Genomic DNA, 24,612 nt, shown 5'->3' on the forward strand with positions numbered 1-24,612 from the left:
CTTCCTCCATGCCAAGGAGTTTTAAGCTGAGCTTTTTTTTTTTATTCTTAATGGGCAAACAGTTCCTTAAGCCCCTCCTATCAGACCCTCCTTGACATCCATGCAGAGCAGGGATGCCCAAACAGTGCTTGATGCTGGCACAGTGCTCAAGCAAGATGGACAGGCTGTCTATTTCATTAACTTATGGCTTTGGTCACAGAATCACAATTACAGAGCATTAGGGGTTGGAAGGGACCTCGAAAGCTCATCCAGTCCCACTCGCCTGCCAGAGCAGGATCACCCAGACTAAAACCCACAGAAACGCATCCAGGTGGGTTTGAATGTCTCCAGAGAAGGAGACTCCACAGCCTCTCTTGGCACACTGTCCCAGGGCTCTGGAACATTCACAGGAAAAAAATTCCTCCTTGTAGTCAAACAGAACTTCCTCTACTCCAGCTTGCACCCACTGCCCCTTGGCCTATCGCTTCCATCCCTGAAAAAAGCCTGACTCCATCCTCCCGACTCTTGCTCCTTCCATATTTATAAGCATTAATAAGTTCATATTTATGTACACATATAAAATATTATATCAACTATATAGATATTATATAAATATAAAAATATATTCTATTTTATAGATATATAAAAATGTTGGAGGGGCAACATTTCAGTAATGCAAACAAAGGTCCTTTAAAATGCAAATGGCTGGAAAACACCTTTAAACATCTTAGACATACACCTACAAACTTCCTGGTACCAGAGGCAGGAGCAGACTGTCTAATGCTCATGTCTTCGCACAGATCAAGAGCTTCCATAATTTACCCCAAAGGTGTGTGCACGCTGTTTATAAGGAATTAAATCATATTTAAGAGGATTCAGCCCAAAAAGCCAGGTAAAACTGATTCCTCTCCAAAAGATTCAGTGGAAGTAGCTGAAAAAGCTGTGTGGGAATAGTAAGTCCTGAAAAATTCAGTATAACAAGAGCTGCATTAGCTCCACTCAGAGCCAACACACATCTCCGTTACACAGAGCGCTTATCTCTCCCTCCTAAGAGTTGAAACTCCTCACATACTTACACTGGACACTAAAAAGATCTTTATAGGCCAGATGTACATGGTGAAGACCCCAGAGTCCTCTGGAGGAGGATTCATGGCATGCTTCCCAGCACCTCTGCACCCATCTCAGCAGCACTGCAAAGCTCAATCAGCAAGTATTAATCATCAGCTAGAAAACCCACTAATTAGTTCACACTCAGATTTTTCCAGCTGGAAGGAGTGGTTAAACAGAGCAGGTCTCTGCAGCCCACAAGTCAGCCAACAGAATCACCAAGTTGGAAAAGACCTTTAAGATCGAGTCCAACCATTCCTGTCCTGTGCTAAACCAGATCCCTGAGCACCTCATCTACTGTGTGACAAAAAACACATTAAAAAAAGGGTAGACGAGGTACTTAGGGCCATGGTTTAGCATAACAGAAAGGCTTTTGCCTGTTTGGCAGCACCTAAACAAGCAAAACATTCACCACCTCTCTCAGAGCTGTTCTGAGATGTTATTCTCCAGAACAAATTACTTCTGGAAGTAACAAAGCACCGAACTAACACACGGATGGGCAAATAAAGTACAGAGGAAATAAACCACCACCACCACCTGAGGCTGAATTCCTATCTGCTGGAGATCACTGCAGCGATACGTTGCCTGAGTTATTAGCTTGCCTGGTGGGGTTTTTTTCCCCAAGTTTGTAATTTATTTACATTCAAGCATAGAAAATTTTCTGCCGACACGCCGAAAGTTATCACTTTCTATAATTAGAAAGAAACTTTTTGAAGAACTGGAGGAAAGATAGATGAGAAGCTGGAAATGAAAGATGCCATTGAAGGCCATGAAATTGTAAGATTGTGGGATGATGGGGGTTGGGAGAGACCTCAGTATTTAACCACTTAATACTCCATCCTCTATATTATATGGGGATGAATGGCATGAGAGAATGAGAATGGCAGGTGGTTTTTATAGAATCATAGACTGGTCTAAGTTGGAAGGGACCCCAAGGATCATAGAACTCCAACCCACTGCCACAGGCAGGGCCACCAACCTCCAGGCCTGGAGCTACACAAGGCTGCCCAAGGCCCCATCCAACCTGGCCTTGAACACCTCCAGGGATGGGGCATCCAGCCCCTCTCTGGGAAGCCTGTTCCAGCCCCTCACCACTCTCTCTCTAAAAAAACCCTTCCCCCTAATATCTAATTTAAACCTTCCCTCCTTTAGCTTTAATCCATCCCCCTTGTCCTGCCATTGTCTACCCTTTTTAAAAGTTGATTCCCCTCCTGGGGAATTTTCCACAGGGATTTCTTTCCAAATTCTTCACAAAATCCGTTCAAAAATGTTATTTATTACAGGGCAAAAATTTGACCTTGTGTGATAAGGGAAATTACTGTAATCTTTTTTTCTTTTAAGCAAATTAAAGCATAAGCAATAAGACCAAATTACTGAAAAAAAAATTATTCATGACATTTTTAGAGAGACTGGAAGAAGAACTAGAACAGAGCTGGAATACCAGACATGACCATGTCTTCATAGCACTTCATCTCTCCACATAACATCCTGTCAGATCTCATAAAATTAAGGCTTCTAGAAGAAGTTGGACTGAATAAAAAATGAAATGAATAAAGCAACTGGCAGAGGTATAGTGTTTTTACATAATGGGAAGTTCAGGAACCTGGTCAGCAAGTTGGCTTGAAGTCATGTCAGAGCATGAACTAAACCTGACCAGCCACAGTACAAAATCACTATTCAGCCCAGCAAGAGAAACTGAGCTTTTTATTAAACAAACCCCAATATTCCTGGATAAAGAGAGGATGTTGGAACCACAGAAAACAGGGAATGAGCTGGGCCAAGCACTGAGGCTGCCTTCCTACAACAGGGGCTTGGCTGAGGGGCTTGAGGATTGCTGATCTCGCAGAGAAAAAAGCAGGGAAGGGGGGGAAAAAAAGACTCCTAAACCCTGAAAATGGAAAAGAATAGCTGCAAAGGATTTCTCTAATGTATGGGCACTGCTAGAGAAGCACACTGCTCCAATGCTGAAGGCAGAAAAACTCTATTGAGTGGCTGGCCGAAAATGAGAGAGAAAATGAGTGATGAGACCAAGTGGGTGTAAAAAGTCAAGAGGAGAGAAGGATGAAGTGGCAAGAAGGGGACTACTGCTACAGGAAAGAAAAGCACAGTCCAAATCACTCTGATAAAATGGTACAGCTGCATTATCTGAGGCATTTATTCAAATGAGAGCGTTTCCAGGCCAACTGCTCGTGCAGGACATCTGTTGGACAATTGTCATCACGAGCAGAGAGCTCTTTCTGGGTTTCATGGGGATTGGGAGTGCTGCTGGGGAAGACTAATTTCTTTCTCCTCTGGCAACGAGCAAAAGCGTTTTATCCTCATCACCAAAGCTCAAATCTTTGGAAAACTTGCAGAAACTTGCAGAACAGTGAAAACATGTAAAACCCCCAAAACACACCACATAGTAGAGAAGTCTTAAATGGACCATTTTCCTATGGGACAACCAAGCTATGGTTCATACCACCAAGGACAAACAGATCAAGAATTTAACAGCTGTGAGTAGGAGGGACATTTCTCCTGACACCTCTAGCTGTAGGACTTCTGCTCTATGGGATTCCCCTCTGGGTTCTAAACTCCTGAGTGAAATTTTCCACCTATTTATCACTTGCTTTGTCAACTGAGAAAAAGGGATGGTGTTTGTATTTTCATGCACAGTGGCACTGGGGAGCTGAGTCGCACCAGAGGATGCAGGATGAAGCCTGTGGAGATCTCTCCTGCGGGGACCTCTCGTTGCTTCACCCACATTTCCTACCACAAAGCTCCTTTCTTTGATGTTGTGTCCATTCACCAGCCTTGGGCATGGTGGCCAAATTCTGCACACCAAGGACTATCAGCCTCCATGAAGTCTCTCAGGAACACAACACTGACACTATCAACCTGCATTTGCCAATACCAGAGTGGTCATCTCCACGGTGGTCAACACCACCAGCAGATCTGATTTTCCAGGTTGTTCTAGGAGACCTATATCAATTTAACAGTGCCAGGGAGAGAATCTGGGTGTCTGAAGGCACTCAAGTTGTTTTGAAACCTTGGGAGTCCAAGGAGTCAGAGCCATTTCATTCCAGCCTGGGGCAAAGGAGAAGTTGATTGTCTGTCCAAAGCCAAATTCTCTTCTGTTCTTCCTAATACTAATGCTAGTGAGAAAGCCTGAATCAAGTGATGCTTCTAGTCACACGCCAGCATTTGCTGCGTGCCAGTATTTACAGAGCACTTCACATGTGATGAATACATTAAAAGACAGCGGGAAAAAAATTCCTTTCCCAAAATACACAGAAGAGAACAAGCCCCTCGCTGTTGGCTTTGTTATCAGTTTACTGTGGACAGACTGAGCTTGGTCACCCAAGTAGAATTGGAGTATTTGATCTCCACCATCCAGTTTGTCGCTGATAACTGGGTAAACTGGCAGAGCACACAGGCACGATCTGCGGCGTCTCTCAGCTCTACACAGGGACTTATGTCTTAATTGAACAAGTCAACCGGGACAAGAGACCAGGAAGCAGCAGCCCACTCATCAGCCTAATTGTACTCAAATAATTAAGCTATCTACTTAATAGAAAACAAACAGAAAGCCCATGCCTGACAGACACACGCCCAATCCCCAGCTGAAATATGTTCTGCACCTCTTTTCCCCCGCTCAGAAAGTCTTACACTGTGTTTCATTTATAATGTTGCTTACAAACCTGTAGCTTAATTGCTTGTTACACATTTCTGTTTAGAAGACAACACTACCATCCTCAGTTTACAAACAGGAGACTAAAGTACAAAGGAATTGAGAGCTACATGGAAGGTTACTCCGGAGCTGCACCCCAGAAACCAGGGCTGAAGCCAAGTATCCCAATGGAGCCCCACTCCATGGGATTATTCCCCCTCAAAGTAAACTTTTTTCCCCACATTTTCTCTCTGCAGAGAGCCCTGGGAAGCACTTTTTTATTTATTGATGCAGGAAGAGAAGTGAGTTTGTTTCTTTCTTCCCTGCCATAAAGCTGTTATTCTGCTGAAAAGCAGATTTAAGCAGTGATCCTTGGCAAGAGTTTAAGGGTTACCTTAAACTGGGACACAAAACTACTACTTTCTGACATCATTTCATGGTGTGTTCAGGAAAGTATTCAAGCGTGACATTGTATCATTAGGTATAATACAGCCAGTGCAGAGGCACTGATTACTGCAATGAGAACTCATTTTCTTTAACACTATATGTGATAAGGAATGAATAAAACCCAGGCCAGAAGCATCACAGTAAAAAGGTGGGATACACAGGAGAAGGAAAAAGACAGATGACACTTTTTGGGGAGTCAGGGGAAGAAAACCCCCATATCAAGTGGGGTCAGGGAGCTGCTGAGCACCTCTGAAATGAACATTTCCCCTTTCTTCGGGAGGTTTTTTGTGCTGTGGTCTCACCTGCATCTTATTCAGGGGTGGAGGCAGCTCCTGGTCAGATCTATGCACGGTCTGACTTGGTCCCAGAGGCAGAAACCCCAGCACTAGGAGCAAGGCACAAGCGTCCTTTTCAGACGCCCCTTTTGAGAGACAAGCAAAAATCACTCTTCACCTAGACCCGCTCATATGCTGTCCCCCAAAAACATGCCTTTAGGTGACCCCTTTCCACGATGAGCTTCACACAAGGTCTGTTGGTCCCAGGCCTCATTATCTGCTTTGGCAGATTTAGAGCACACCAGTCACAAACTAACCCAAACTAACATTCCTGAGTCAGCCAGTCCTCTGACCTCCTCCTCTGCCCCATCCACTGCCAGACCTCCAAAGTCAGTGAGACTTGGCGATGCTGTGTGAAGCAGGGCATAGAGAGCTCTGGAAATTTTGGGCTAGTCTCTGTTTCCAGGCTTCCTCCCAGGCACAGGAACACAAATGCTCCATCTCCAGTAGGCATCACAAGGGTGTATTAGTAAGACTCTTTGAACTGTCTCCTGTTTCTTAAACAGGCTCTTCCAGCAGCATCCCATCAGTACTGGAGAACCTGTGATGGATAGCTCTGTACACAGCCAAGCTCCTCAGGGGCTCAAGCACCCAGCGAGCTGACAATAAAGACATTATTTTCATATTTGATCATGTAAACATCACTGGGTATATCTGCAACAGCCACTCAGATCTTTCTGCAGGTCTCTCATTCGAAGTTAAATAATTCAGGACTTGTTTCCATCCTGCTACCACAGCCCTCACTTGATTTGTGCCAGAAGAGCATGCAAAATATCACAGGTTGGAAAAGACCTTTAAGATCATCAAGTCCAACTGTTCCTGTCCTGTGCTAAACCAGATCCCTGAGCACCTCATCTACCCGTCTGTTAAACACACCCAGGGGTGGGGACTCAGCCCCCTCCCTGGGCAGCCTGTGCCACAGCCCCACAACTCTGCCAGGGAAGAACTTTTCCCTCCCAGCTGAGCTGACCCTGCCCTGGGGCAGCTTGAGCCCATTGCCCCTTGTCCCATCTCCTGCCCCCTGGCTGAAGAGACCATCGCCCACCTCTCTGCACCCTCCTGTCAGGTCAGTGTAGGCAGTGATAAGGTCTCCCCTCAGCCTCCTCTTGTCCTGAACACCCCCAGCTCCCTCAGCTGCTCCTCAGAGGATTTGCCCTCCAGCCCCTTCCCCAGCCTGGTTGCCCTTCTCTGGACCCACTCTAGGACCTCAATGTCCTTCTTGTAGTGAAGGACCCAGAACTGGACCCAGCATTTGAGATGCAGCCTCACCAGTGCTGAGTACAGGGGCACAATCACCTCCCTGGACCTCCTGGCCACACTATTTCTGATGCAAGCCAGGATGCCATTGGCTTTCCCAGCCACCTGGGAAAAGACGCAGGACTGTCCCTTTGGTGATCTGGTGCCACAAGGATAATGGCATTCACTACTGAAGCAGCACAGCAGCTGACGATGGACACATCTTCCCAGCAACCAGAGCCATCTTGAAACTTATTTAAAGCTCTGTTCTGACAACACATTTCCCCCTCCTTCTGCTTCACTTAAACGGCTCCTTCCCTATGCCCATCTCATTTCCCTAAGTAGGTTTTTGTTTCTCATTTTCACAACAAAGTTTCTGTAACACCATCTACTTTTTCTTAATGCCTTTGTCGTGCTCAAAGCCTCATGGAATGAATTGGATTGTAAAAAGTTATTACACCAGCAGCTGAAAGTACCAAGCAGCAGCACAACTGCAGCACACACAATGCATACAGTGATGTTAATTATTTACCAGTTCCCAGTTTGATTACATTTTGGGTGGTGATGACACTTGGGGGCTTAATAGCTGCATAAAGCATTGTGTTATGTTCTACAGTGTCCTAGAATAAATCATCCTTGAGAAATTTATCTCTCAGGAAAAAAACCCCAACATACCATTGGGCCATTTATCAGGATTAGGGTAAGATGAGTGATGAAAGTTCTACACAAGTGTTTATTTTTCATGATGCCCTACCTTTGAAGAAACAGTCCTTGCTGTGGATAATGTAGATTTTCTTCCTCTGCAGGCAGGAGGCTCGATGCAGCTGACAATGATTTTCATAAAATTTGCCATCAGATCCACACACAGGCATGTAGCTGGACTTGCAATCTTCTACACATCTGCACTCGGGCTGGCTGGTGTCCTTGTTCACGACACACACGCTCCCCCGGCCGCAGTACTTCTTCTCACAGGAGGCGTGGAGGCCATCCTGCCCATAAAGCACTGGGAAAAGCAAAAACAAGGCCACATGAGCAGAGCTTGCTGAAGGAACTGTTCCTGTCTGATGTAGCAGCACAACCACAGGAGGAACAAGGTTTCCTCTGTGGGGAAACACCTCCCCTTCCAATAGCAGAGAACATCTTCACACCCACGTAGCCAGACACAGAACACCCCCAAGGCTAAAAATCACAGGGGTTTCAATGAAAGCTCAGACAACTGCTGAGAGCTTTTGCAAAAACAACCCCCAAGAAAGGCTACCAAGGTCAAGGGAACGTACTTTGCTGTGAAAGTGGCCGTCGGGATCTGTCCCTACCCAGACTCCAAAACCTGGAGTCCCTGGAGCACGTCCAGAGAAGGGCAGCCAGACTGGGGAAGGGGCTGGAGGACAAATCCTATGAGGAACAGCTCAGGGAGCTGGGGGTGTTCAGCCTGGAGAAGAGGAGGCTGAGGGGAGACCTTCTCCCCACCTCCACTGACCTGACAGGAGGTCAGGTAACAGGATGAGGGCAGGTGGCCTCAAGCTGCACCAGGGCAGGGTCAGATCAGACATTAGGAAAAAGTTCTTCACTGAAAGGGTTATCAGGCACTGGAACCGGCTGCCCAGGGAGATGGCAAAGTCACCATCCCTTGATGTATTTAAAAGATGGGTAGATGAGGTGCTCAGGGATATGGTTTAGTAGAGGACAGGTGCAGTTAGACTCAATCTCAAAGGTCTTTTCCAACCTGGTGATTTTGTGATTCTGTAAAACGCACCCAAGGCTCTGTCCCTCAAAGATGTATTCAGCCAAAGAGAGCAGACCAGAACTCATCCACCTTCCCCATCATCATATGTACACATGAGGAGCATCAGCACTAGCTACTTAAGCCATCAATCCTCTTTTATCATGCTACATTTCATCTACCGGTGACCAGGGGGTTAAAACACGTGCAGAAAGACAAGCAAAAGTTTCTACAAAACCCCATTTTTTCCTGTCCCTGCTAAGCCTTTGTTTTTATCACTGTAAATCTGAAAAGGGGAAAAAAAATCTGTTATTGGAGGATTAACTATTTGACTCAATAACTCATTAAAATTCCTTCAACTTGGCAAGCTAAGAAATATTGACTTTTCCTGACTTGTAATAAACTAGAAGGTCAGAGCATCTCTGAGCAGTGCATAAAGTACCGTCCCTGGAAGGAGCATCTGAATATTCTTTATTTACTTTACTAATTGTTCCAGAGTTTCTGCAAACTGTCCTCAAGAATGCAAATGTTGTGACACCAGGAGACCCCACCACCAAAATGATGGGTGAGGGCTGGAGGAAACTGTGGCCGAGAACCATCCTCCACCTCTTGTTGGCAGGACCTGCATCTGTACAGGCACACGGCTTATCCACTGTGTTTTGGAGACTGCTGTTGATGCTAAAGGTATTCAAAACAATAAGTAAACTCAAGATTCAGGAGTTATTATTGTCTATATAAACGTAATTCAGATACAATGACAGCAAAGCCCTTCCTGTGCTGTCTCAATGGCTGAAAATCGATCTCTGAGAGCTAGCACCAGCCAAGCACAGCACCGTGCATCTCACTGAAGGTTATTTCTCCCTGCTCCTTCACAGTGGGCTGTCCTGATTTCATGCATCAGGTCACACCCAGGCTGCACCTTGCCCCAACAGCTGCCACAGACACCAGCCACACTAAAACCCTCTTTGGAGCCTCAAGGATTTTCAGTATTTTCATTTTTTAATATAAAAAGCAGCATTACCATAATAATCCACTATTCCCACAGCACAATTGGAATTTTAAGGGTTTTCTGAATAATGCAGCAAAGAATTGCTTAAGCACCAACTTTAATTTAAAGACACCCAACAAAATACTTTGCCTTTTTTGCATTCACCCTGGTTACTATGGAGAAGCCACAGAAAGGCTGTCTGAGGGTTATGCTTTGTTCTGTTTGTTCACAGTGTGGTTTATTCCACGCTCCCAGATGGAGAAGTCCCATATAAACACAGCTGAGTTGGGTAAGGGGGGAGGAAGGGTACCCCACAAAGAGCCAGGAGGGAAAGATGCACCTCCTCAGCAGTTCTCATGTGCTTCCAAGTAGTCTTCTGAAATCTGCGCCTGCAAGCTGAGTGTTCACAGGGGATGTCTTCCCCAGAATCTGATCGTGTTGATAGCAGCTCTTTAATGCAATTACTATTTGCATAATCCTTTGAAGAACTAAAGCTCCTCCTGAGCACACTCAGCAGTACAGAGAGAGCCTCTGCCCAGCAAGGACAGAAACAGGATGCGAAACACAACAGAGCTGCTGGAAACCACGAGGAAAGAAGGTATTCGACTATAAAACCACTTCTGACTTTGGCCAAGTAATAAATTAATCCAGGACAGCACCACACACCCTGGAATCACCAAACGTCAGGGGTTGGAAAGGGTCTCTGGAGATCAACTAGCCCAACCCCCCTGCCAGAGCAGGATCACCCAGACTAAATCCCACAGGAACGTGTCCAGGCAGGTTTAAATGTCTCCAGAGAAGCAGACTCCCCAACCTCTCTGGGCAGCCTGTCCCAGGGTTCTGGCACCCTCACACTGACAAAAGTTTCCCCTTATAGTCACACAGAACTTCCTCTGCTCCAGCTCACACCCACTGCCCCTTGTCCTGTCGCTGCCATCCCTGAGAAGAGGCTGGCTCCAGCCTCCTGTCTCTCATCCTTTACATATTTATAAACATTAATGAGGTCACCCCTTAGTCTCTACATCTCCAGGATAAAGGGGCCCAGGCCCCTCAGCCTGTCCCTCTCCATCTTCACTGCCCTGTGCTGGGCTCTTTCAAGTAATTCCCTGGAAAGGGACTTTCCTTGGTTGCATCAAGGTTCCCACACCCCCGGATTGCACGGGCAGCACCTGAGCTGGGAAGGATGCCCACAGGCAGCTCAGCAGCCTGAAACCCACCTGCCATTGCCAGTTTGTTTTGTTATTTTGTTATTAGAGGTGACTGAATTCCTCAGTCTTACAGGGAAGATTAAAAACACAAATGGAAAAGGTAATCAAGTGAAACTACCAACAAACTGTTCGTGGTATTTACGAGCCCCACTGTCCTGCACAGGAAGAGGTATAATTTATTTAATTTATTAGTGGCAAAGGAAGTCATTTACTTAGGGTAAAAATTCACCACCTTGCAAAACAAAGTCACTTTTCACCACTAATTAAGTTTATCCAATGTGGCTGGAGTCTGAGGTGTTACTCTGTCCTACAGCTGGTGAGATGGAGGGAAGTAGCTCACCAAAGCCCCTCTCTCACTGCCTCCCAGCTGACACAGACAAATTTGGAATTTCAGTGGAAAAGCATCATAAAGGCAGTAAAATAAGTGAGCTCAGGAATTTCATAAGGCTGCTTAGGAGGCTGCCTTCATCTCAAAGCAAGGCTTTAAGAAGATGAAGATGTTATTGCCACATCAGAGAAACGCATCCTCTGACTGCTCATTAATTCATAATGAGGGATACCTCATCTACCTTTTACATGTTACTAGATGTGTTACAGATCAGAATAAACCTTACAGATGTGCTTTTTTTTACTGCCAAATACAACCATACTCCTTACTTCAGCAAAACTCCGAGAGTTCAAGGGAAGGTTGGGTTCACAACAAACACCACCTTCAGTGAGGGCCAACCACACAAAGCCATCACACCTACAGCATAACCAAAACACCCAACAGCTCTGTGAAAAGTTGCTTTTACGCTACAGAAATGTAAATTACTGCATTTACATGTAAAAAAAGGCACCTGGGTTTATTGGTGAAAGAAAAAGTTCTGGCATAACAGCAGGACTGGAGCCAAAACTGGAAACTTTAATTAAGAGGCACTGGAGTTTGGTATAATGAAACCAGAAGTTCCTATGCCGAGTCCCTCAAAGGCACCTTGCAAATGCCGTGATACAAGAACAACAAAATTAAACCCTCTATAACATGATACAAATATTTATTCTCTACTGAGTCTGCTACTTCCAGTAGGCCAACTGGTAAGAGGTCACTCGAGCTATTCCTCCAGCATTGTGACATCAGTTTCCCAAAATTAAAAGCTTCACTAAATATTTTTTGGGATGATATCATGGGTTATGAGGTTACTAATATGAAGAGAGACGCAATAGAGATTTAGGCACCAAAAGATCCCACCTATGGAATAGTGACCATCATCACCATCCCCAACGGTATTTAAAACACACATAGATGTGGTGCTCAGGGACATGGGTTAGTGGTTGGACTTGATGACCCTACAGGTCTTTTCCAACCAAAACAGTTCTATGGAAAACATTAGATGGAGGCTGCTGAGAAAGAAATGCTGGACAATGAGATCATATCTATTTTTGATCACAGTGGATCTCTATCCTGCACAGTTTGCTTCACTGTCATCACCTTGGAAGAGCCACTAAAGAAGCGATTCAGAAAAAAGCTCTTTTAGATGTTTAAAGTTCTCTATCCATCCACTTTGGTGGGTGTCTGGCCTCCAGCCAGGGTCAAGCCACCACAGTATGGCATCTTGAAGGCAATCCTGTTGCACTACCATTGTGTAGATACAGACTTCAATCTGCACACACACACACGTGTTTTACTTGACTGTGTATTTAATTCTCTCAGCACTGCAGAGCCTTAAGAGTGCAGAACCTTTCCAGTGCAGGCTCTGGAGGGAACAGATCACATTCATCCTTTGGCTTATTTGGTAACACTCTGTATGAGATGACAACACTCTCCAGAAGGCAGGCAACGAGATTCCCATACATCACCACTCAAAATCAGCCTTGTTGCCTTTAATCTTGCTCAGCAATCTTCTGCCCGCCCTGTCCCTTCACTCCTACTCTCAGGATCTGCCTCTCCCTCCTCTCCTCCCTTCCAGCAGTCTTTTATCCTCTGACCAGCACAGCAAGCCCTGGCACTCCACAGGCCACTACAGCAGACGTGAGAAATCAATAACGTGGCATCACACATCTTTCTGCTGTCCCTTCAGTGACGTTCTTGTGGTGGGGACTATGAACCCAGTAATGCTGTAACAAGAGGACTTGCCAGTTTTCTTGGCCATTCCTCCTCTTGTCGAGCTGCAGGAGGCAAGTTGAGCAGCATAGGTCCCCCCAGTTGTCATTGCCAAGCTTTAAATCCATCCATGCCTGTTGCCTTTTGCTTACTCCCCTTTCTTCCCCCCAGACACCACAGGAGGGTTGCCACTTGCCCCACACAGTGACAGGGGACACGCACAGCCATCGCTTCTCACACCTGTGCAAGCACAGCAGACATCTCACAGCATCAGCAGTAGTTCACAACCAAAAGACACCCGATTTCCATCAAAAGGACAATCTACACTCACCAGAAAACTCTCCTCTTCCTATTTTTTCCACTCCTTACTTGGCAATAAGGCCATTTATCAGAAAATCACAGCATTTGTTTACTGTACGCCTCTCTTCCCCTTACACACACAAACCCAATGTTATTTCAGATTGGATAGAAAGATGTTTTCTGTTTCCTATTTATTTTCTCAGCCAGAACGTCAGTTTATAAGGCTCACTGAGGGGAAGAAAGAACAGGAACAGAACGCCAGCTCATCACCATGTTTGTCTTAAAAACAAAAAGCCCATTATTCTGATTATTTATCTATTCTTCCAACCAAAAATAACAAGCTTTTATAATATCCATCCAGCTTCATTATGACATTATTCTTCAATTCTGCTCTTAGTAAGAAAAGGAATCATCTGACCTGGCACCAAACCGTGCAAGTGCTGCTGCACAAGGGTTCAAGTGATGGATTAGAGACCTTAGCTCACATCACCACAGCGATGCCTATGTCAGCATTTCCACTGGCGTTGCCTTCTAAGAGGTGCACATCACACATTCAAATATTATATTTTTCTCTGTTAAAGCACAGCCCCAAAACAGGAAAACCACCAGGCTTTCACCTTTTTCCCTGGCTGCTAGGGAAGGATGGAGGCTGGCAGTGGTATGACCTAAATATCCTATAATTAAACATCAGGTTTTCCAGTAAATCTCATTTTACACCTGGTTAACGGTGCTACTTGGAAACACCTTGTGACTTGAAGGAATGGGCTTCACTCTACTGCTTCTCTGAGCCCCTACACCTCCACCAGAAATAAAGTCCTCAAACCAGCCTCCTTCCTTCACCACAGGAAGGTTCTTACCCTCGGAAGGAAGTGAGTGTGAGCCTGCAAATCCACCTCCTGGGACAACTAAGGTCTGTTACAACAATAAATCTACAGGGTCTTTTACAGGCCCTTCTCCCACCCCCCTCTCCCAGGAGGGTTAATTTTCAAGGATAAAAAGGAGATCTATCCATAGTTGCACATACACGTAACTTAGGACACTTGTGCCATTTAGCACCAGGCACAAACCAAGGCAGACAATCTGTGTGGAAATCAGGGACCGGGCTCACTTTATGAGGCTATTTCCAGGGCCAATGCTTTTCCTGTGCAAATTCCATTTGCTGGAAATAAGTGGAGAGCAAAAGGAAAAAAAGGTAGTATTAAAAGCTATTCACTGGTAATGGGGTTTGTGTTTGGTTGTGTTTTACTTCTGGGTGAAGTGCAATGTATGTTTGACTCACGGCTCCTTGATAGAGGCAGCAGCATCACCGCACCACATCTACATCAGCATTAACTTCCCACGTCAAACTGTTGAGGCAGCACAGCACCTTTTCACTCTCCCCCCCCCCCCCCCCACCAAAGACACTTCATTTATGTTTTCCTGACTGGATGCCTCAGAGCCTCATAGATTACAGGCGGAGGAGCGCTGCCGTCTAACAGAGGCGTGAGGCTGAGCCAAACAGGCCCATTACAGGGAGAATTACAGTCACACAACTGCCGAGCGTGGATGTATTATTACCTCTGTGTTGGGATGCAGGAGAAGGGATGCTTTTATCAATCAGTGTTCAGCCACTCTTCAGAGAGTGGAATAGCTGGCTGAGGGACACAGACCCCAACTAAGTCCTTTGCTCATTTGCGTGGGTCCCTTCTTTCCATTCTTGACGAGGAGTTTTAGTTCCAGCCTGAGAACACCACAGCACACATGTGGTCTGAAGAGGCAAAAGCCACGGAAGGAGCCTGAAGCGATGGAGCAGCAGCAAGTTGGCTGCTGCCCTTGTGCTGCCTCCAAAATCACCTTCTCCGCTGCTGGGTTGGCTTTGCAATCAAAAATAACGAAGGGAAAAGGTGAAGCTCCGGGGAACATCAGTTTGAAGATTCTTTGGCTAGTACAGTGTGACAGAGATATCCCAGCTGTTGTCTACAACCCAGCCATGGTCTCCAAGAGAATGGCCAATGACCCGCAGATCACCACTGGGACTCAGCAGGATGTTCTGCATCTTTTATAAGCAAGGTGTGACCTGAAGGCTGACGGGGAGTACGCTGCAGCAGCCAATGAGGTGAGTGATTTCCTTCAATGTAAAGGGAGAAAAAGCATCTTGGCATATCACATCCGTGGTGATCCCTGCACTTAGGACAGCATTTCCTTCTGGAGAGGCTCCAGATGGGACACCCTCCCCAGAAGGTCAGTGAGGAGGCAAAGGGCCTTTCCCAACGTGGTGCTGGCACAGAGAGGGGCTGAGGCAGGACCAGGACTCCAGCCACAAGCCCCACCAGATACCCCAGCTGTGAATTCTCCAACTCAAGCTTCTTTGAAGCTGCTGGAACAATCTTATGGAAGCATTTTAAAAGAACACTGTATGTGTTTATATTTGGTGGTTTGGTTTGTTTTTTTAAAAAAGACAGCCACTGCAGGAGAAGACCCAACCACATCTGACCATAACAGGAATCAACCCCCTCCCAAACACAAAGTGTGCATCATCAGATGGAAGAAAGCCCTGCTCAAGCCTGCTGACCCCAGGTCTCCCTCACATAGAGATGAAACGATTTTATTTTGTTTTTCAGCTGCTCCAAAACAAATGAGAAACCTGAACTTCAAAGAGCTTCACCCCAGTCTCTTCCACACCACCACCTCCTGCATAAACAGCACAGAAGAGACTTCAAGCTTGGGAGTTTGCTCACAGCAAACAGGGACAATGAGGAGATCCACACACTGGGGATGTGGGGCACATCGCTCTCTGCTGTGTCCCACCTCAGGAGTGATGGTGAAGAGATGGGGATGGAACAGAGCCAGGGCTTCCTGGAGCCAGCAGCCACCACGGCTTCTGCCAAAGGCTTCATGGCTTGAAAACCCACCCAAGGTTTTTGAGCTTTCAAAATGAGCTGGTTGGTAGAAAGAGAGGCAAGCTCAAAAAAGCCACCTAACAGGTCTGCCTTTAAAATTAGCAAGAACATGATGTGTCTTTCAAGTATTTTTATACACATTATGCAATGCTTCTCAGATGAGGTTCCTAAAAACTCTTATCAGGAACAAACTGCATTTGCTTTAGAACAGCAGCAGATCAAAACCAACCCAACATCTGGACAGCAGCCAAAGGTAGATGTAGACCAAGACTGCAAGTAACTCTTCCATGAACATGGTACCGTCCAACAAGAGTGACCCGCTCAGCAGCTCAAAGGCTGAACCAAGTCACATCAGGCACAGGTCAAGGATGTTTTCAGATGTTTTCAGACTGTAGCTTCAGTGAACACATGTAGAGAAACCCAGATTCAGACACACACCCCGTCAGGTTGAGTGAGTCAATTGTAACTGGGATGTCACTAAAATATACTAGAAAAATAGAATGTACCCCACAAATTCCCTGACTATAGACATGCCTTAGCTATCTCCATCCCTGGTACAAGAGGCCTCAGTCCTTAAGCTTGAACTCAGCAGTGGTGAGCAGTAAATGTTCTGCAAGCTTGTAGCCAGCCTGAAACATTGCCAGGCTCAACACCGATCAATAACCATTTGCATTCCCCTTTCCCAACTCTGTTATCTTTAATGAAGTTCCTTTCCAACACTAAGCAATAAGGAGAATACACAGCTCTCTAGGCGCTCACATCTGGCTGCTCTGTGCCTCACACTGATGTGGGGATTCTCCGCTGGTTTAAATCTCCCTTTGTGTCTCACTCCAGAGCTCCATGTTTCCTGGCCTCACCATCTCACTTTCCCACCTGCTCCAGAGTTAATGCCCAGAAACCTTCACCTCGGACAGGACAACACCTTGACATTGTGGATACTGCCAGCAAAGGCACTCCAGACAGCAAAGCCTGCCCTTTGTACTGAGCTCTGTCCTCAGAGCACCTCCACCTCCCATGACAGCCCCCCCCCCCCCCCCGACTCCTCATCAGCAAAGGGAATTACACCACTGGGATTACAGCAGGGGGCTGGAGCACCTCTGTTGTGAAGCCAGGCTTAGAGAGCTGGGCTGGCTCAGCCTGGAGAAGGGAAGGCTCTGGGGAGACCTAATTGCTGCCTACCAACACTTAAAGGGTCCTACAGGAGCTGGTCACCAGGGAGTGCAGGGACAGGACAAGGGGTGATGGCTTCAAGCTGACAGAGGGCAGGGGTAGGTTAGACATACGGAAGAAATTCTTCACTCTGAGGTGGTGAGGCCCTGGCACAGGGTGCCCAGAGAGGCTGTGGAAGCCCCTGGGTCCCTGGCAGGGCTCAAGGCCAGGTTGGATGGGGCTTTGGGCACCCTGGTCTGGTGAGGGTGTCCCTGCCCATGGCAGGGGGTTGGAACTAGATGATCTGTGAGGTCCCTTCCAACCCAAAGCAGTCTGTGATTCTGTAACTGAAGGTTCCTCTCTTGAAGGTTTGTCTTTTGTAAGACAGTGACTAACAATCCTGCTCCCCAGTACCAGATTTCAGGATCCATTCCCATTCCTGGTTGATCCCCTAGTACACATCCTCCCTTCTTCACCAGCCCGGCCACATCACCCTGACCTGTGCCAAGCAGCAGCAAGTATATGCATCAACATCTTAAGACCCTAAATTAAAGAAAAGACATCTTTTTTTATCCCCACTTACCCTCCAGCAGTTACTTCTCCCCACGCTTCTTACACAAAGGAGTACGAAAGAATTAATGCCGTTTCCACTGCATTACAAACCTTTTACTCCCTCTGCATTTGCTCTCTGCCAAAGGAAGCATTTTAACATGAATTTGCCTGATGGAAGAGTTACAGGCTATTGAAAGGATAACACAGCAAAATGAAAAACCTACTAAAAAGCTATTTTGAAAAGGAAAAGCCTTTAAACTTCACACAGAACCAGCTTGGAGGGTATCAGAGCCAAAATGGAACATTAGCACTGAAACACTAACAATAGCTGCTTTTTTTTGGTAATGCTGAGGAGCACGAGCATCCCCAGTTCCTCAGGTTGAGAAGCACGATGTAAAAGGAAAAATCCAGAAGAGGTGAAAATAAGAGAAAACAAAATACCAGCAACAAATTAAAGGTTCCTGCAGCATTTTGATTTCAAATGTGTTTTTAAGTTAATCTGAATTGTGTTAATTATCACTACTGGGTATCTGGTTTGGGCAAGTGCTCAGCAGGTTAGGAACAGGAAAGACAAGAGTCCATCTAGGTCTTCTTTAAGCAAAGAGAGCAGCCTGCACCTCGGGCACAGTGTCTCCCCTCAGTCATTCCCACCAGGAAAGCGTGTGGAAAGCAGATCTGAAATAGGAGCATTCACCACCTTCCCTTTGAAAGTGCTCTGAGCAAGGAATAAAAACAAGCAGCAACTGATAAAATCAACAAAACATCATTTCCCTTTGAACACAAAGGCACCCAACAGAAACAAGAGGGTCACAGTTAATAGCAGAAAAGGGAAAAGCTCGGGATAAAAAGCAGGAATAAGCCGCAATCATCAGTCATCACCATCAGAGTGCACCAGGTAGAAGCAGCGTTACAGGGCTTTTTATTCTGCTTAAGGAAGGGGATGGAATAAGATGTATTTTGGTGCAGGGCACACATCACATGTTAAGCTGATCTGCAGGGATATGGCACGACTACACAGAGGTGTGCACACACCCCACGAGGCCAAGGCAGTGGTCACACGAGCAAGTAGCTGGATGGATGCTGTGACAGCCCCACAAACCAGTGCCACCAGTTTAAACCAGAGACACTGGATGCTTGGCACAGAGCACACTGTGTGAGCAAGGAACTGGTGCTGTCTTAGTTTTTCTAAGGTACTGGGAATGAATCTGAGCTATAAGCTAGTGAAAAAGCCTAATTCGCTCATGCTACATCTGAGGAGCAAGGGAAGGAATTCCCCAGTCTGTTGTCCCAGTGTCCGGCATCATAACCAGCTCCTTTGGATTAGCACACACAGCTCTTGGGTGGCTCTGAGGGAAAAGACACAAAGAATTTCTTCACTGAAAGGGCTGTCAGGAATTAGAACAGGCCGCCCAGGGAGGTGGAGTCACCATCCCTGGAGGGATTTAAAAGATATGTAGATATTGTGCTTGAGGACATGGTCTAGGGGTGAGCTAGGCAGGGTTCAGCTGTGGTTGGACTCAATCCTAAAGGTTTCTTCCAACCTAAGGGATTCTATGATTCTAGAGCAAAAACAGGCACACAGAAGCAACTTCTACCAAGATGCGAAGGTACAACCATCGCTCGTGCTACCTTTGGGGACGCCCATGGAAAAACAGTTTTCCCAGTTTATCTAATAGATAATGTCTCAGAAACTAAAAAAACTTTAAAAAATATTTTCAAAAAGGTTGGATAGTATTAATTGAGGAGCAAAGCTAAGCAAGAACACCTCCCCCACACATACAGAGCTTGAGACGAATGCACCCACCAGCACTGCCCCTTGCAAGGCACCTGGGCTCTCCCACCCCACAGGACACATCACCATCTCCCCAGCAGCCCAGCATACACTCAATAGGGGATTTCTCAGCTTGGCATTTTGATACAGGAGTTGAGAGCAAGGGAAACCCCTGAGCAGTGAGAGGGGTGACTGGAAAAGCCAGGGGGAAAGTTCACTTCCAAAGACATTTGCTTTTGAGCCAAACCCGGTCAGCCCCGGCATAGCAACTCACATCAGAGAGGGACCGTTTCCCACAGCCCTGAGCAGTAGTCAGAGGATGTGGATCAGCTTCAACCACAGCACGAAGCGGCTCCAACCCACTCACAACAGGAGAACACATCCAGCAGGCAAAATCCATCCAGTATTTTGCGCTCCTGGTAAATGGGATTACTGGCAGCAGTGAAAAGTGAAGTTCTCTGCTCAACAACACATTGGGGATGGCAGCTGCTTCCCAGCCCTGGCCTGCAAATACCATCTTGCCAAAGCTTTCTGTGCTAATCGTGCCTATTTTCTCCATAGGAAAGGAAAAAAGCAGGGAAGGAATTCAATTTTTATGCTTCTGAGTCTCCTGTTGATGTGCATGTGTTCAACCACTCTCGTTCCCATTAACACTCAGCATGGGGAGATTCCAACAGCCTCATCGCTGCTGCAAGCTGGGGCTATCCAGCAGATACAGCAAAGGTTTAAAGAAGGGGAGGAAGGAAAGATAGGTTATTTTATTTGACAATTTTCTGCACTAAATAGAACGTAGCACAGTTTTGACTTAAAAATCTCAATGGGAATGTTTGTCTCCAGCTAAAGCCCAAACCAGAGCCACCAGCTATTCCCATTCCTAGTTCTCAGCAGCTCCAACAGGAGTTGCACTGGCAGAGCAGGTCTCCGCTGGGATCCCAGAGGGTGATTTACTGACTCAACACGACTCACAGGCACTAAATGGTTCCTCCAGGTTACTCAGGTGGAAGAACACACGCAGTGCCCATTTCAGGGGGGAAAAAAGGGTCTGGAACTGCCAATGAAAAGAAATCCCTTGGGTCTGATCATGAAATGGAGTGAATGACCAGCCCCCAGAGAGGGGAGGGCAAAGAAAAAGGGAAAATAAGGAAAAACCAAGTCACAGTCAGCATGCTGAACCAAACCTCAGTGTCCTAAAAGTTCATGTTAAAGTCACAACCGTCTCAACAGCGGCCACTCAAGTGAATAAAACACAGGAAGAAATAAGAGTTACACACTCTCCTCCTGTGTAAATGCCTGTCCATTGGAAAACGGATTTGGATTCCCAGGAACAGAGCTTAAGAGGGGGGGGGAAGACTTTCTTGTTTTGAAACGTGAAAGCCCAAAGTACATCCCTGGTTGAGCACTGAAAGAGCGACCACCTGAGTCAGGGGCTTGGGACAGGCAGCTTCAGGGGCTCACACCCCTTAGAGGGCCACCCCAGGATACAGAAGCTGCCCAAGACATCCTCCCTCTGCATTTGTCAGGCACATTTAACTTGACTTTGTACTACAACAATGCTGTGGGATCAGACACCATCACGTGATGTGAGGATGTATTTAACACCATTAGCAGCAAACACTCAGTTATTAAACAGAGGGATTGGAGAATGGAAGCCTCATAACTCAATACCCCCACAAATGCTGCATTTCAAAAGGAAAAGGTAAAGATCTCAGTTCTCTCCTCCTTGAGCATCGTTCCCAGCGCAACCACATAAACCCAGGATGCAGCAAAGCAAGCTGCTAACACTGAGCTTTGTACTGCACAGTCCAAAGGGAGTCCACGGCAGGGACAAGGCAGAATGCATTAAATCTCAATTAGATCATAGTACACAACAAAGCACAGAACATTATCATCATATTTGCTCACCCAAGGATTAAGTGGTTTCCTTCAGAGAGGTCTGCGCTTGGCAAAGTGTCTTGGGGACTGAGCAGCTCTTGGTGGTGAAGATCAGCAGCCACTCTGCACTCTTTTAATGAGCAGCACCCATTAAGTGCATCTCACAACATGGTATTTTTCATGTATGTGTAAGTGACAGGCTGTGAAGAGACACAGCTCAGCGTTTGGGAAGAGATTCCAGAGGGGTTTAATATAATAGATCTTACTGGTGACTGTCTGGATACGCCTCAGTGTCAGGAATAGCAACATGGAAAGAAAAATAAGCCAACAGAAAAATAAGGAAGACAGAAAATAAAGCTTTGGTGGCCCATGTTAAAAAGCCATTAATAAGGTGATGTTGGAGCCATTTTTAAAGCAGCCGTTTAGGCAGCGTCACGCAGTCATTACTTGCAAATGTGCTTGTTATACAATGCTTCGTTTTAATAAGCCCTTGTAATTATGTGTGCAAACAGTTTACCCTCTGTACCATAAATACAGCCAGCCCAAACACCCTGCAGCCAGGCAGGGCCCACAACACACCCAGCCCCAGCTTTGCCTGGCATCCCCAACCCAGCCCTGATGCACCACCGGCTGTGGCAGCACCTCCTGCCACCGCATCTCCCACACCCAGGGGAGGATTGATTTGGCCATATACAAGGCTTTTCCATCCCACCTCCCACGAGCCAAAGTAAGGCTCACTTCCATACACCTTCACAGCCCAGGAAGACTTTTTCCTACTAACTGCTGTGCTTTTTCCCTTAGCCATAGTTGCCATCACACCTCCCTCATTGCTCCCACCCATCTCCATAGCCCTAACCCCTCTTCCTCCACTCTGAGCACAACTTTGGTCCAAAAAAAGAGAAATCTTCCAGCATCTCAACTGCCATCAGCATCCACACACTTCACCCAGGGAAGCCCATCACGAAGAGCTCGCACTTTACTCCTAAAGATCAGTTAATGAAGTGCAAAACTTCAGGGCTGTTTGATTAAAGAGCTAATGCTTGCAAAATCAATAGGATAGGGAGCGAAGTCTTCTTCATGTTTAAGCATGGGGGAGAAGGAAAAAAACCTGAGTCTTGAATTTTATGTAGCATTCAACTGCAACAACAGGAGTGCAGCCACACTGTTTGGCAGCATCTGTAGCTGTGTTATATAATTTACAAACACCTGCTGTGAATGCACCTCAAAAACACCCATTATTCAATAAATGCTGCGGAAATTATCTTTAAAAGCAGCAGCGCCTTGACTCGCTCCTGCTAAAACCCCCACAATACTCACACACTGCATTAACACCTTTTAAAAGGTTTCCCTTCCTGAGGAGCAGTGTTAGCAGTCAAAAAATTCCAGCCACACCAGTAGCATCCCCAGTACTCCCCAATGTGCTGCTCTGATGGGCAGTAGGTAAACCTGTGCCCTGCCCGCATGGCTCAGCTCAATGACAGACATGGCTCGATGAGCACGCTCTGCCATCATCACTATGGGCTTGAAGACTTCCAAGCAAGCCTATCCTAATATTTTCATTAAAAGCAGGGGCTATTCTATCTTTACTTCCCTTTAAAATGGCAGATAATGGCAGGACAAGGGGGAATGGATTAAATCTAAAGGAAGGAAGGTTTAAATTAGATGTTAGGGGGAAGTTCTTTCCAGAGAGAGTGGTGAGAGGCTGGAACAGGCTGCCCAGAGAGGAGGCGGATGCCCTATCCCTGGGGGTGTTCAAGACCAGGTTGAATGGGGCCCTGGGCAACCTTGTGTAGCTCCAGGCCTGTGGCAGGGGGTTGGAGCTCTGTGATCCTTGGGGTCCCTTCCAACCCAGACCAGTCTATGATTCTGTAAGAAAGCCTGTTGGTCTCTAATCTGCACGCCTGAGGGCTCTCAAAATGAGACATCACACTGGGTTTCCAAAACCCACGCTGTAGCCTCTACTTTCATGGCTACAGACTTTTCTAGCCTAGGCAGGAGGATTTGCACAAACCCAGCAGCAAGAACCAGCCCCCCCCACCCCCCCCTTACCCCAAACCAGCTCCAAGTTTCAGATGCTGTAACTCCCTGAGTAGTTAGGGTACAAGCCATACGGTCACGGCCCAAATCATATTAGGCATCCCCTGACTGCACACGCTGAGATTATGACTGCTCCATGCACTCAGCACACACGTGGTCACAAGGGAACGCTAAAAGCAAATTCTGGCCCTGTCCATCATCCATAATTCAAGAGAAATCAGGGTTAAAAAAAGTGCAGGAGCAATCGACATAATTTATGTGCTGCAAGCAGGAGAGTTGGCAGTCTCTCGCATCATAAAGTTTAAATAACGGTAGTTTAACACCAGATGTACCCGCAGCTGTCCTGAGTGTAATGCCATTAGCTCCATTACAGCACGGAGTAAACCCTTCCTCCACTCAGTACCCCACCCTTGCCCCACTAGTGCCCAGCTCCATGCAGGATTGCACCAGGAGCAACCGGTGAGCCACAAACTACTCGGTACTCTGGCATGGGGGAAAAAAAAAAAGGCAAAAAGGGCAAAAAGCTTTTAAAAACTCACACCTTGCAAAATTTTAGGATGCAATCGATTGTGAAAGGTGCTCCCTTGGAAAGGAGAGGAGGGAAGGAAGGAAAAAAAGTATATATACGAGCCTGCCAGCCACAGCGCAAAGTTGGGGAGATGCTGCTCTGAATTTTGATTGACGTGGTGACATTTACCTTTGGAGGATATGCTTTCTTCCTGTTGCAACCTAACAACAAAATATTCTTCTTCCCACTGCCTTTTCACAAGGGATTATCAAATTAATTCAGCGTGTGCACACGCTGAGGGGTATTAATTGATCGTTCGATCTAAACCGGCTTTTAGTCAATATTTCTTAGAGAAACAAGAGAAAGCTGGAACGGTGACTGCTTCTTCTCACCCATCCTCAGGTTCATCTGCAGCATAAATATTCAGTTAAAACAACCCCTAAACTCCCAGAAATGATGGATGGCATGAACCCAGCAGCGGGGGGCAGAAGTCCCACTGCTAAATTGGCTTTCTCAACCAATTCATGCTCCGTCTCATCTCTCCCTCCGCAATTCAGCACAAGAGGACTCTGAAGAAGCAGGATATACCCAATAGTGTCCTCAAATGCAGAATTAAGCATGGTAAATGCTATACCAAGGAATCCCAAGCCAAGCCTACAGCTCATCCCCAGCTCCTGCTTTCCAGCCAAACTCTTTCCAACAGAGGAATGTCACAGAAACCATGAGAACCAAAAGAAAGATCCCTAAAGTGAGAGAGTTCATGAAAATCATCATCCTCCTCTCGGTTTCACAGCA

General features: G+C 46.4%; 1 protein-coding gene across 1 annotated transcript in view; it reads right to left on the minus strand.

Moving 5' to 3' along the window:
* Positions 1-24,612, minus strand: part of FSTL4 (follistatin like 4) — a 211,408-nt gene that overhangs the window by 139,623 nt on the left and 47,173 nt on the right. The window contains exon 3 of the mRNA XM_084268571.1: positions 7,508-7,756. Coding sequence (XP_084124697.1) covers positions 7,508-7,756 — 249 coding nt within the window. The remainder of the gene's footprint in view (positions 1-7,507; positions 7,757-24,612) is intronic.

Source organism: Gallinula chloropus (genome assembly GCF_964237585.1).
Source record: "Gallinula chloropus genome assembly, chromosome: 10".
Classification (NCBI taxonomy): Eukaryota; Metazoa; Chordata; class Aves; order Gruiformes; family Rallidae; genus Gallinula; species Gallinula chloropus.